We start from the raw sequence: 14,571 nt of genomic DNA, 5'->3' as shown, positions 1-14,571 counted from the left end.
AAGAAGCAAAAACAACCTGAACAGCTGTTTAGGGCCCGAAAGAGCCGGTTCCTTTTAGTGAGCCAAGCCGAAGAAGCCGGTTCTCAACTAACTTTACTCAACTCCGTTCTACTTCGACTCGACTTCAAAATACCGCATTTAGGACACAACGTCAGGGGAACCTGTGTATTTTTACCTTCATGCACTGTAACTTTGACTTAAGCCGCTTCTTAATTACTCATTTTGAGCCCTCATTTTTGTGCGCTGGCTAGATTTTCTTGTGCGCTGAGAATGTGCGAGCAGTGCGCAATTGCGCACGTGCGCATCTTAGAGGGAACACTGGTTGTTGCTGACGCTTTTGATGGTGTCTGAATTTCTATAGCGCTTTCCAAGTTACTGAAGACCTCCCAAAACGCTTTACGATGTGCTTCACACTTTTGATGAAAGACCTAGCGAGAAACACCTAAGTATTGGTATTACTAAAGATGAAACTTATTTTACTTATCAATAAAGTTGGGGAAACTGTTCTCAAATGGCAATTGTGCAAGTTCTCCCGCATAAAAATATGAACAGTCAGGAAGGGGAGAGCGCTCGTCTCGGGACCGAAAGGTCAAATGTTTGATTCCTGGCTCTTTGGAGTTAAATGTCGAAGTGTCCTTGGGAAAGAGACTTAATCGATGTTATCGATTTGTTGTTGCAGCCCTGGAGATGATCTACTAGGGAAAAATGTGTTAATAATTTCACATTTAAGTCGCACCCAGGGTGTAATTCGACTACGAAAAGAACTCCGACGTATAGTCAACAAAATACGGTAATTGTCCTCCTGGTGAAGTACATTTCAACACGCAGGTACAAGAACAACTTGACTTTAATGGATTCCCCTAGCAACAATTTAGAAGTCGATAGACATTGTAGTTTGCCGCTCCTGCATACCTGATAGCCCGCGGCAGGAATGCGAGCATGCGGCAGCAAACTTGCGCCAACAAGCACAAAAAACCTTGCGTCACACCCGAGTAACTGGTGTCGTGGGCGTGTCCTAAATCTTCTTTTTCCTCTCCCATCCACGTAAGTCAGACTTGTCAGGAAGTTACGATGCTGTGACACACACAAAACACGATGGCAACATGTTCGCCTCTAGGCCTTCTACCAGAATGAGGAGCCAGCGTCGGAATACTTCACTGTTCCTGCTCTTGGTGTGGCTCCTAACAGGGACTTGGACTGGAACAGGTAAAGAAACTTGATTTATTTTCTTCTTTTTGTCAGCAAACACACAACTCTAGTCTGGTGCTGACTCCCTGAAGATTCATTGTGATTTTTGGGGAGTGAACCTGCTGACTGGTACTCTTCATCCAATCCTCATCCCACTAGTCCAGGTTCACACGGAACCGATTCCCCGGAAACATTTTTATAGTTTCATTTATAAAGCAAAATCCTGCTTGTATAGAAGCTTGGTACTTGGGCACAAAACGTTGTGCTTTTGTAATCTTTTAAAAAAAAAATTAAGCAGGAAGTGGTAAATTCCGGAAGGTTGTGACTCAAAGTACTGCAATACTGCAGGGTATGGATTCCACATCATGTAAATACAGGACCAGTATCGCCGAAAGTACAGTTACTTGCAGTGAAAAAGACTTGGAAGAGTAGTCTTACTGATTGAACTCCTGTTCTCAAATATAAGTAAAATAAATACATTGGGAAAATTTGTTCAAGGCTAAATTTATGGTGGAGGTCTCAAACTGACTGGAGGGCCACTGGAGCTAGGGTCTGGGTGAGGTTGGGCCAAATCCTGTTTTCCACAATAAAGGACTGATAAAACATTTCACTGTTTTCAAAATTCCCTTCACAAAATACAATCTAATAAAAACCCATCCTTAGAATAAATCAATCAGTAATCAATTAATCAATAATCCCCTAAGGCTGCACTTAAAGTGACATTGTGCATTTTTAGTGCCTCTTAGTGGTAAATAAAAGGTAAATTATTGAAGTATAAATATTTATTGAAACAATTAGCAAAAAATACATGAATTATCATATAAATGTGCATTGCTTTAAAATACTTGTAGGTAAAAACGTAACATGAGCCTTATCTAGAGTAAAAAAATGACATCATTGTCTGCCATCTTGCTGCTACGGGAACCTGAAAAACCAAAAACCTTGTGAAAGTTTGGGTGAAAAACAGAAGAAAAATCATGCTTTAAAATCACTTTGAATCTCCATAGATTATATTCTTACTTGCTATTTTCAACACTTGTTTTCGGTTGCACAAAAAAACACAGCGATATCTAGTGAACAAATAATACACACTGTCCTTTTAACTTTTATGATAAGACAAGGGGCTCAAAGTCTTCTTTGGAGGGCCGCATCGGCCCACGGGCCATGAATTTAAAACTCGTGGTAGATGGTAATCCCTCGTTTTTTTGCTAGGGTAAGGTTAAAAAAATATCAGTGATGGGTGAAATCGGTGACGTAGAAACTCATTATGTTTTTGTTTTTTACAAACAAAAACACACAAAAACTAAATTTTTACAGTCCCAAATATTTGTTTAACAATTAAAAATACTATTTAGTACTGTTTAGCACTGTATACCTAAAAACAATTTTACATTTCGTTTCCATGAAACTACTTATCCGTGAATGGTGAACCACCTTATAGGGAGTCTATTACACATTTTTAATTTATCATACATTTTAAACATAAAAACTAAAAGGAAAATACATACTTTTGTTAAGCTTCCTGAAAAAAGAAGAACTTCAGTAAAGGGGCCTCCCCTAAGGGTAATACTGTACTAATATTGAAACTACTGCTTTTTCATACTTATTTTTTTATCACTGTTCCGCGTTAGTGTCACATAATAGGGAGAGTAGGTATTAAGAGTGGAACCAAGTGAAAGGAAGCAGGAACTGAGGCAGGGGTGTTCCCAAAAAAAGATGGTCTTAATAACAAAAACAGGAACAAAGTAACAAACAAACGGACACAAAACAAATACCATGTCCAAACAAAATCAAACCTGATAACGTCCAAACCAGAAGCAAAGACGAAACCGAAAATGAAAATGCAAGGAACAAAGTAACAAACTAACAAGCGGGCAATGAAGTACGAAAACATTTCCTACAAGAAACCAGGGACAAAAGAAAACAAACCTGGTGTGGCTCAGGACTGCAAAGAAAAATGAGAACAAAAAACAATCAGACGTAGCAACGACAGTGAAAATTAAAATGACCCGATGACATGTGCTGTCCAAAATGTGATTTCAAAGAGTGAAGATAATTAAGGACAGGTGTGTGGTGATTAGACACACCTGTGCCTAGTTCCAAACCTGGGCAGCGCCCTCTGGTGGACAGTGGCGTACCAGATTCTAACAGATACGTTAGAAATTATGTCTCGTGATTTTGAATTTTTACGTTTGAAACAACTAAAATCTTGGTACAGTATCCCAAAACGAGAAGTGAAGCTCCCTGGAGGATTTGAAATGTTGTGAATGTTTTTCCTAACAGTTTTTAGTAAGGTGTGGATATATCTGTGGATTACACTGTATTCTAATGAGGTTTTAGCCCCACTTTTGGCCCCTCTGTAACACCACCCCAGCATATAACTTTGCATATAACACTGACCTTGGATCTAAAAGACATGGGGATCGTATTACAGCCTGGGTGAACAGACACATTTGATTTAAAGCATTCTTTGACTCATAACTTACTACTGATGGCTAAAGATGTCCAAATAACTGTCTTCTTTTTGTTGTGATGAGTGAGAATTCATTATAGTTTTTAGACAAGTTGAATGTCCCTCTTATTTCTGTCAGGCGCTGATTGGTTTATGAGGATTGCTTTTTTTGTTATGTTTTTTGTAGTGTCAAGCCAAGATGAAGGGACTGAAGAAGAAAGTGACATTGTGGAAGAAGTGACAGAAGACCAAGAACAAGTCGTGGAGGACAATGAAACCATAGGTCCACTTGGTTTTTATTAAATCATGACATACGACCACAATATATATGGTTCAATACTGTTATTAGAAATCAAAATCAACAACTTTAATTTTTGAGAAATAAAATAGCAACACAAATAAACTAATAGTAACAGCAGTCGGACTGCTAAGGAAATAAAAAATCAATTAAAACTCCCTAGGTATTGAAATGTCACTCGTAAAAGACCGGGGTGTCAAAGTCAGATGCACAGAGGGTCAACTATTGAGAATGGCTACAACTCGAGGGCCAGACTTATCGAATGTGGAACATTTTTAGTGTAAAGAACCTACTATGAACCTTACACATGTATTCCGATTTGACGAGATAAATAAAACAATATTTTCTCCTGGCTCTGTCAGTAATCTTCAGTTTTCAATAATAGTTTATTCTGTACTCCCCATGTCATGAAAAATAAATGAAAGAATCCAGTATTATTCAGGCACCATCAGTACTTTAAAATTATTTTTTCAAACAAGCTCGGTGGCTTTGGGGGTAGGGAGCCTGCCCTGAGAATGGGAGGTTGCTGATTGGCCGGGACATACTTAAAATTTACAACACTGGTATCCATTGCCTGCAGAGCTTTGGGTGTTCCAAATCCTGTGTTTAAGCACAACTAAAGTTTGTTTCCATATGAAAAGGTTAATTAAACATTACATATCAGTTGCAGTTAATTTTTCAATAAATAGTAACTTTGGCCCGTGGCTTTTCTGTTTAATTTTGGCCCACTGTAAATTTGAGTTTAAATCCCTGTTGTAACACATCAGTTGGGTTGAGTGAGGGGGCTGGGAATCCCCTCCTCTAAATCCTTCTCCCAGAAAGAGTGTTCTTGACTCTCGCCATCTCCCACTAGGCCCTAGTGACTAGGGGGATATGGCTATATATCTCATCTCATCTCATCAGCTACACCGCTTATCCTCAGTAGGGTCGCGGGGGTGCTGGAGCCCATCCCAGCAATCATCGGGCAGTGGGCAGGGGACACCCTGAACTGGTTGCCAGCCAATCGCAGGGCACACAGGGACAGACAACTTATGCGCTCATTTGCACCTAGGGACAATTTGGACCGGCCAATTCACCTGACATGCATGTTTTTGGAACGTGGGAGGAAACCGGAGTGCCCGGAGGAAACCCACGCAAGCACGGGGAGAACATATATATATATATATATATATATATATATATATATATATATATATATATATATATATATATATATATATATATATATATATATATATATGGTAGCAAAAGAAGGAAAATAGAACTTTTATACCATTTACTTAATACATTTATAAAAATATACAAAAGGATTTGAATACAATAATGTAAATCTATTAACCAAAAAAAAACAACACTTTGTTCAAGAAGAAGTGACTTACAATAAAAAACAATACACAATGATTCTTGGTATATAATACAAGAAAATCAATGGTGCCGTAGAAAGCCTTGTTGAGGGCTGGATTTGGCTCGCTGGCCTTGACTTTGACCTATATGTTTTGAGCAAATAATTCATCTTGTTTTTTATATGATTTACTTGTTAAGTGTCATTATATAGCAAGTATTTTAAACCCCCAAAAGCAGCATATTTTCCCCTCAGGACATCCGTGGATCTGATCTGAGATCATTACTGAACTCATAACATCATTGCTCCCTTTTTTATGTCTTTTAACCCTGATGATTAAGTTGCTTTTGTTATATTCTGCAGAGCCCACATTGTCCGACCCGAACGCAATTCCAACAGAGGAACCGTCGCCTTCTGAAGAAGGCATCTCGGAATCAGGTGAGATCACAACAACTGTGCCACAGTAGTTGTGATACAGAACAGTTCTAGTAGCTAAGTCTACATTGAAAAGGAATAAAAGTACACATCTTTAAAGAAATGTTTTTGTTACATTTTAAAGATAAGAACATGCATCAAATGAATAATGTAATGGCACTTCACAAAACAAATGAATAATTATCAAAGTAAAACAAAATAGAATAATAATGCAAATATATGCATTGCACACCCATTTTTATGCTACGTTCCAACTCTTTGTGCTACTCCCTTTGTTGTGCCCATCTTGCCCACTGGGTGGCAGCACTGTACATTAATTGTGTAAATACAAGCAAATAAGAATAGCCTCACTGAATGTTTATACCTGCGTTCGAAAACCTTTGGCTTGCGACCCATATATGGCTCTTTTCATGAGTACAAATGGCTCGGACAAAAAAATGCAACTATGAAATATTTCTTTATGGGAACTATAATATGTTTGAAAGTAGAGCAGAATTCGATTTTGCACAGCCAGTGCAACAATGAAGTAAATGGAAGTTTGGTCTAGGACATAAAGAGTACAGTCTTTACTCCAGTTTACAGTCAAGGTGTCACATCAATAGACTCGGTTTTGGTTGTACATCACTGAAGAATCCTTTACATGAAAGTTTATTGGATAATAAATGTTCACCCATAATTGCTAGCCAAACACACAGAACAATTTGATTGGGTGAGCGGTAAGGGTAGGCGGAGCTATGCACACACGATACGTCCCTCTCTCTTCCCACTTGCGCTTAAGGGAAATACATCCATTGTCACGATGCCAGGAATGGAGACAGGACCCAGTAGCGTTTGTTTACTCAGTTTTATTGATAAGAGGGAGAGAAGGGCTTGCTTCCATCATCCGAGGATCGACGAACACGGGTAGCAGGTGGCGGGAACGCGGAAGTGGCCGTGTTGAGCGAGGAGGGTCGAAGACAGGCAGGAAATGAAAGTCGTTTGCCGGGACTGGAGAGCAAGGGCGGTGTCAAGTTTGAAAACAAGGTCGGCAACAGGAGTCACGCGGATAGCGGGGCAAAACAGGTCGGATAACGGGAAGGCAGAACGGGGCAGAGTCAGGTCCGGAAAAAGGTTGGCAATGAGGATCAGGCAGAGAAAAACAGGGCATGAACAGAGTTTGACGTGAGAGCTTGCCGAGTTGGGAGCATCGGTTCGCACAACGATCTGACAGGGATATCTTGGAAGTCGGGGGTTTAAAAGGAGTTCAACAGCCAATCAGCTCTCAGGGCTGTGGGCACCAATTGAGCAGTCACAGGTGCTCTGAATCGCCAATCATGACATCCATAAAGTTTTCATTTGCTTGCACCTTGTTTTGAACCGTTATTTCTGAAAATAATTGAGGTCAAAATTAGCCTCAAAGATCGTGGGGGAGGAAAAACAAGTTTCAAGTTGTATATTTGTTGTGATGGGACACAGGTTCTGGAAGTATTTCATAAATTTTACCAAATCATCTAGCGACCAAAAAAGAAATAAATGCGCTTGGTGGTTTTGCTGAATTTTGTTTTTAAATATATGGGTGGCTCTCTTTAAATAATATATCAAAATATTTTACAATTATGGCTTTTCGGGTCAAAAAGGTTCCCGACCTCTGGTTTATGCTCTGTCATTAACTTGATTTTTTTAATAAATTAATTTCAGACATTCCAGCAGAAGATAAAACAGAAGATGTTGGATCAGGAGTGGACAATATAGGTACAACCTTAACATATTTTCGTTTGAAAGTTAGTACCGATACAAGGTGATTTTAGATTAGTAATACATACTGTATGTACATACAGTTTGTCATCTTTCATTTGTTCTTTTAGAATATTGTCATTGTAGTCATAATAACTTCAATATAATTAGTTGGCCTCTAAATGTGCAGTATATTTTCCCATTTTACCTTGTATTGCACAATTTTACCTCTACAAATATTTTATCATTATTCTTCATAGTTACATAATCCTGAAGTGTAATAATACACTATGTTATTATTACTGTATTTTAGAAATGTGTCAAGATCTTTCTAAATTTAAGGATTTACATTTTTATTTCATTGTACTTTATTACTATTGTTATAATTATTATTATTGCATTGAATAGTTATTGGTGGCACGGCGGCTGGTTAGCACGCAGCCCCACGCTGCGGGGTTCAGGATTCAAGTCCAGCTACCGCAGCCCCCACATGTGGAGTTTGCATGTTCTCCCCGTGGGTTTCCCCTAGGCACTCCGCTTTCCTCCCACATTCCAAAAACATGCATGTCAGGTTAATTGGCCGGTCCATATTGTCCCTAGGTGTTTAAAGCTTGTGAATTGTCTGTCTCTGTGTGCTCTGCGACTGGCTGGCAACCAGTTTAGGGTGTCCCCTGCCCACTGCCCAGAGATAGCTGGGATAGGCTCTAGCACCCCCGCGACCCTACTGTGGATAAGCAGTGCAGATAATGGGTGGATGAATAGTTATTGTCGCAGTAATTTTTCTTCTTCTCCAAGAGGGCAGCACAGACGACCCAAATTTGTTGGACTCGACGTTGAGCCCCCAGAGCGAGGAGGGTCTCAGCATCACCATCATCTTAATCCCGGTTGCCCTGGTGGTCTTCAGCATTGTCATTATTATGTTCGCGCTCTTTCTTAGACGCAGGTTTAAAATGGAAGCTGCAGTCCGAGGTACAAAATGAAAAGTGTGTTTGTTCTGTTATTATTTTTAAATGTACGCAAAATAATTTTTCATAGTCTTTTTTTGTGATAGTACAAGGAATATTTTTGTTTGTTTTCAGATTCCAAAAAGGAAGATCCTTATCTGGATGGTTCCAGCACAGAGAAAGTGCCCATGTATGTGCTTCGCCTGCAATTATCAATTGATTTCATTGGGAAAAAAAAAAATATATATATATATATATATATATATATATATATATATATATATATATATATATATATATATATATATATATATATATATATATATATATATATATATATATATATATATATATATATATACTTATATACGTATATACAATGTAATGTGTTGATGGATTTGATTATTTTCAAACATAACTACTTCACTAATGCATCAATTGTGATTTCATAGTGCAGTGGTTAGAACATTCGCCTAACATGTGAAAGGTTCGGGTGGAAATATATGTTGGCCTGGAGAGGGATGGGTGCCACAAGGCTGTACTCACCCAAGACACACCACAGGAATGGTGCCCTTACGACCCTAGTGGTTAAGGGATCCGCCCACCCTATGCATCAAATATTAAAAAACATAACCCCCAAAATAGTTTTAAAAAACCTTTTAAGCAACATTCATTTGAACAGAGACGAGCAATTCCTCAAAATAAGCAATCATTTTCCACCATCTTAGTGACTTAATTACAGTTAAAATAAAAAAACTGGGGTGCTATTCTTCCTTGCTTGTGTTTGCACAACTAATGTACTTCCACTCTGTGGGCAAAAAGGCACACCCAAAGAAGCGGCACGATGAGTTGTAACATAGCATCAAAGAAGACTGTGTAATGTATATTTTTGCATTAATATATTATTCTTTTACTTTTATAATTATTCATTTATTTTTATGAAGTGCCACACGTATTTTTATTGATACAATTTCTAATGAAATCTGACTCCGCGTGTAGGTGGCCTTCATTGTTTGAAACTTTATACAATTTTGTTTAATTTGTGTATTTATTTTTGACATATGTATTACTAATTAATTTGTGTACTGTACAATAAATGTGTTTATACAGCACTTTAAGATGCAATTCAATTTCTGAAAAGTGCTTTACAAATACATTTGATTTGATTCTTATTAAAAGGTAACACTAGCATTTTTTAAAGATATATACTTTTTATTCCCTTTGAACATAAAACATTAATAATTGTCATATGAGGTTACAATCTTGACAAATTAAAAATAATTGTGATTTAAATAATGTACTAAATCAAATTATATATGCTTTTAAGAAAGAAATATGACTTAAAAAATGTATATAGAAATCACAAACTTAAATCAAATTATGAATGATATGATTTGTTGTTTTAAGAATGTATATGTTAGGTCTTAACCAGTTCAGGGTGTCCCTTGCCCACTGCCCGAGGGCAGCTGGAATGGGCTCCAGCACCCCCGCGACCCTACTGAGGATAAAAGGTGCAGATAATGATGGATGGATGGATGTTAAGTCCTTCCCAAAACTCAAGAAGTTCAAATTTTGCCGAATTAAGTCATCCATGTGCGCACATTACATAAACACTTCATTATTTTCAGGTTTTAACTTTTGGTTTTGTTGTCAAGTAGAGAGGTCGCAGGTTTGATTACTGACTCCGCAGAGCTAAATGTGGAAGGGTCCTTGGGCAAGACACTGAACCCTTAATGCCCCGATAGGCAGGTAGCTGCCTTGCGTGGTGCCTATGGATATTGGTGTGTGAGTGTGTGTGTGAAACACATTGTAAAGCGTTTTGGGAGGTCTTTAGTGACTTGAAAAACGCCATAAAAATGCAGACCCTTTACCATTTACTATTTTAGTGAATAGATAGAAAAATAAATGCGCCTTATATGTTTTAAAAGCGAAACGGAAATTTTATGTCGAGGGCAGCAGGTCAAACATGTCGTATCACAAACCGGCTATGTCCTCCAGATTGGGCAAAGAGACGCAATGATTTTATGGGCTGTGTTGATGACACTCTGTATGTTTTTTTCTGTCTCTTGTCACAACCTAGAAGAGAAAATAAAGTGAAAACCTTTTTTTTCAATAATAAACTCTATGTTGCTCCAGTAATCCAAACATTTAATTTATGAAATATAAATGAAAAAAGTAGAATTTACCCATTTATATATTCATGAAACATAGGACATTTTTTCCCACTGGCTGTGACACAAGACTGATATCACAATTCCCATTGACCTTTATAATGAGATAGTGATGTTTCGTGTGTCCAGGCCCATGTTTGAAGAAGATGTTCCTTCGGTGTTGGAGTTGGAGATGGAAGAACTAGATCAATGGATGATCAAAGACGGTAAATTGACATTGGGGTAATGAAGTATTTCATTTTTGTGGGATGAGGGTTAGGAATGTGAGTATGTTGTGGTTTTCACCACAAGACTGAGTACTAAAAAAATACTCGATGTTTTGGACATTTCCACTGTGTGACCCACGGGTTACAAACGTCAACTGTTACGAAATTGAGGGCCCAAGTGGTGTAATATGGCCGACCTGTTTTGTTCTCAACTGAAAAGGCCGAGGTCCACTTGCTCAACCTCAGACTCCACGCAGCTTTTTTCAGTATTCGTTTCCACATTTTCTGAAAACGGAGGTGACCCAACATGCAAACACAAAAGTTTGCACAACACAAAGAATTAGGGGTAATACAAGGACGGAATAGCCACCCATTTAACAAAAAAAGGTTAAAAGTCAGTCGTGAGTCAGACAACTGGAATGTGATCGGTACAGTTGAGACCGGCGGGCAGCTCCTGTGATTAGCTGTTACAATGACAAAAACGAGGCAGCAGATGGCAGTAAATATACAAAACAGCTTAATATTTTTGGTCTTTCAAAACAGATTCAGGAACGGTTTTTTTTAAGCTTAAAAGGGACAATGTGTATTTAGCACCTCCCAGTCATCAAACTAGCTTCATTAATTAAAAAATACATTGATGAGCAATTAATATGTGAATAAATAAGCAAAAATACACGAACAATCACATACTGTACACGTGCATTTTGCAGAATATTCACAGGTTGAGAATTTGTTTTACATATTCATTCATCTTTATTTTTCATAAGACGAGCCTCACCTAGAGCAAAGGTGGGCAAACTACAGCCCGCCAACATGTTTAATTCGGCCTATGAAACAAAGCTGAGAGGCACAAGAGAAAACCGTTAATGTCATACAATGGCTTTAAATATGTCCACTAGATGCCGCCAAAACTGAGCGTCACTGTAGCTGTATTTGTCGACTAGTGACAACCATTTATCAAGCAGAGAACTTTTTAGGAAACAAACCATGTTTTCTGACTTAAAATTGAAGTCCCTTCACATGCATTTCTTAGCCCGTGTCCCTTTGCAAACCCCCATGAAGACTATATTTTTTTATTAGGCTCATGGCCAACATTCAATTAGCTTGCTACATTTTTCTGTTCTTACTTTTTTCAAATCATTTTGATTCTTCAATATATTAAATTCCATGCAGTAAAACATTTGTGAAGTAGGCCTATTGCTTTTCGATGCAAATTATCAAATTTTGTTTTAAAAAAAGGGAGATATTACTGCGCGATTACTCTTAATAAAAAGACATATATTTACTTGTATATTTTGAGTATTTCAAAACCAATTGGGTGAAATGATCTTTCTATATACAAATAGACAATAAAAAACCCTGTATGGATAAATGCAAACAAAAAACAAGGGATAGGCTTATGTTACCTTTTTTCGCATGTATTGCCGAAAAAGACTCATAAACAAAAAATAAATACATCAACCAGACAATTTTTTCTCTGGCCCCCATGCTAATTTTTTTTCCACCCAATGCGGCCAGCGAAAGCAAAAGACTTGGGTATATCCCTTAACCACTAGGGTTGTAGGGGCACTATTTTCCTGTGATTTGTCTTGGGCAAGTACAGCCTGGTTGCGCCCATCCCTCTCCAGGCCAACATATCCTATATAATTCGGTCTTGTCTTTAACTCAGACATGATGTGTTGTCATTGTTAGAGCAGCTTCGATTTCTAAGATTAACATTATGAGGCTTGAATGTTACACAGTACTAAGAACATACTTTCACATGCAATTTCCTTGTTGTCATTACATGTATGGCTACAGGTTAACGGTTGGAAAAGCTGCGTCATCACAATCTGAAGTCGTTTCCCAATCCCAAATGATCATTTCTCTGCGTTTCTGTTCATCTGGGAAGAGGAAGCACAGGAATGCTAAATGTGATCTTGTGATCTTCAATGGACAGCAGCACCGCAGCAATGCATTCAGACATGAATGTGAGGCCAGAAATCAATAATCAATCCTACCAGAGTGATTTGAATGACATATTTCCAGATTTTGTATTTATTTTTGATGAAAAATACAAAAGGGAGTAAGAAAAAAAACGGCCACATTTTAAAGTGTGTCTGTTCAACTAAAGATAAAGGTTTTTTGTTTAATTTTTAGTAGATTTTTTAAATTACAGTACATGGCTATTCATAACCTTGCCGCTCCCTACCTCTCTGACGTCCTTCACACTGCCACGCCATCCTGCACCCTCAGATCATCTTCCTCCCCCCATCTCACTATACCCCCTGCCCTCCTCAGCTCCATGGGGAGCAGAGCTTTCAGCCACTCCGCCCCCCAGCTCTGGAACTCATTGCTGCCTGACCGCCGAAATTCTGCGACCCTGTCTACCTTCAAATCCGGACTTAAAACTCACCTCTTCTGATTTGCGTCTTCTTGACCATATGCCTCACACACCGCTCCTTTTAACTATTGTGTGTTTTATTGGCTATTTATTACTTGCTTGTTTTTTACTCTTGTTTTACTCTTCATTACTGTTGTCTCCTACTCATATGTACGGGGACCTTGGGTGTCCTGAAAGGCGCTTCGAAATACAATCTATTATTATTATTATTGTTATTACAGTTCAAGCAAGCTTTTACATCACCATCATCATCCCTTGAAGATTTGCTTGGAAATAAATGTAAAAAAAACAAAAAAAACAAAACAAGACTGTTTGGATTTTTTTTTTATACCTAATTGATCTGATTGCATGATAGCAAAATACTTCATTTGTCTTATCAATTTGACAATTTGAAAAATATCTCCTGTGTACAACCTTAACCAGGTCTATCTAAATGTTTAAATAGTCCACTACGATGATACAAAAGTGGAAAAAAACACAATACTCATTGTTTACTTGTTAAATTTTTTGTTTATGGCACTGATCTCAATAAGAATTCAGTTTGAGTTTCTTATGTGTTGTATTGTTGTAAATACACAAACGCATAAAAGCCAAAGATCTCTTTCTTTTTGTGTGCTTTTTGTAAATATGCTAAGTTCTCAAATGTCTTGTCATGATATTTAAAGTTTGTTGTTTCAACTAAATAAAATGTATTGAGGAATTGTACAAAAGATCCGATCATCGCAAAAGATTTAAAAAAAAAAAACAAGATGTACATTGTTTTGATAATATAAAGTGATTAAAGATACATTACTGAAATATACAACAAATCATTACTTGTCAACGTATCTATTAACATGTCATATAAAGGTAATTTTGAATGAACACCGAGAAAAAACATACGGGTGATTTATAAATTTTCCCTGTATCATAAGCTTTTCTTTATCATTTCAAATTGTGTACGTTGCATAACAATTTTGTACGGGATAAAAAATAGAAGTAAAGTTGTTTTTTGTTGTATCGCTTTTTTCTCGCCCGTTGCGGTTCCAACCGTCAATGTCCGAGCTACACTAAATTTAGAGCAAGTAGGGAAAGAACTAATAAAGAGGCATCAATAATTGTTTATGTGGTTTCGTTGGTAAATGAAACAGACTTGTTTACACAAATTATCTTTGTTTTCGTTATACATAATCTGTTTTGCCGTGAGTAAATGGGTGCCGCGTTGTGTTTGTAAGATTATTATGGTTTATTAAGGGGAATGGCAATTGACTGAGGTTGACACGTATGAAAAAAGCCACTTTATCCTTTTATATAATTGTAGGGTATTCAATAAAAAAATAATAACTTTTCTGTTTAAATATATTTAACAAGTTGATTAGAAATAAAAACCTCGAGAATTTATGAAAAAAAAAACAATGTGAGCCACAAAAATCAGATTATTTCCGAGGGTCCATGAAAGC

General features: G+C 37.5%; 1 protein-coding gene across 2 annotated transcripts; it reads left to right on the top strand.

The window, feature by feature from the left end:
* Positions 1–1,053: 1,053 nt before the first annotated feature.
* tmem154 (transmembrane protein 154) lies at positions 1,054–13,944 on the top strand. 2 transcript variants are annotated; one of them, XM_088343107.1, is made up of 8 exons: positions 1,054–1,206; positions 3,828–3,923; positions 5,644–5,718; positions 7,393–7,446; positions 8,224–8,397; positions 8,508–8,562; positions 10,673–10,749; positions 12,550–13,944. In XM_088343107.1, the coding sequence occupies exons 1-8, from the start codon at positions 1,104–1,106 to the stop codon at positions 12,552–12,554; spliced, it is 639 nt and encodes a 212-aa protein (XP_088199233.1). In that variant the 5' UTR covers positions 1,054–1,103; the 3' UTR covers positions 12,555–13,944. The 2 variants fall into 2 exon arrangements, with proteins under 2 accessions (XP_088199233.1, XP_088199234.1); XM_088343108.1 differs by having other exon boundaries at positions 7,393–7,447; positions 8,228–8,397.
* The last annotated feature ends 627 nt before the right edge of the window (positions 13,945–14,571 follow it).

Source organism: Urocampus carinirostris, chromosome 8 (assembly GCF_059441175.1).
Source record: "Urocampus carinirostris isolate Australia breed hairy pipefish chromosome 8, RoL_Ucar_1.0, whole genome shotgun sequence".
In the NCBI taxonomy this organism is placed as follows: domain Eukaryota; kingdom Metazoa; phylum Chordata; class Actinopteri; order Syngnathiformes; family Syngnathidae; genus Urocampus; species Urocampus carinirostris.
The sequence above is the reverse complement of the archived record's forward strand: the minus strand, read 5'-3'. Positions and strand labels throughout refer to the sequence as shown.

What these genes read in the sequence shown, in the direction of transcription:
- tmem154 (XM_088343107.1), top strand. Translation starts at nt 1,104, where the DNA reads ATGTTCGCCTCTAGGCCTTCTACCAGAATGAGGAGCCAGCGTCGGAAT. An exon ending in GGAGGACAATGAAACCATAG is followed by an intron (nt 3,924 to 5,643) that starts GTCCACTTGGTT and finishes TATATTCTGCAG; the next exon opens with AGCCCACATTGTCCGACCCG. An exon ending in AGAAGGCATCTCGGAATCAG is followed by an intron (nt 5,719 to 7,392) that starts GTGAGATCACAA and finishes AATTAATTTCAG; the next exon opens with ACATTCCAGCAGAAGATAAA.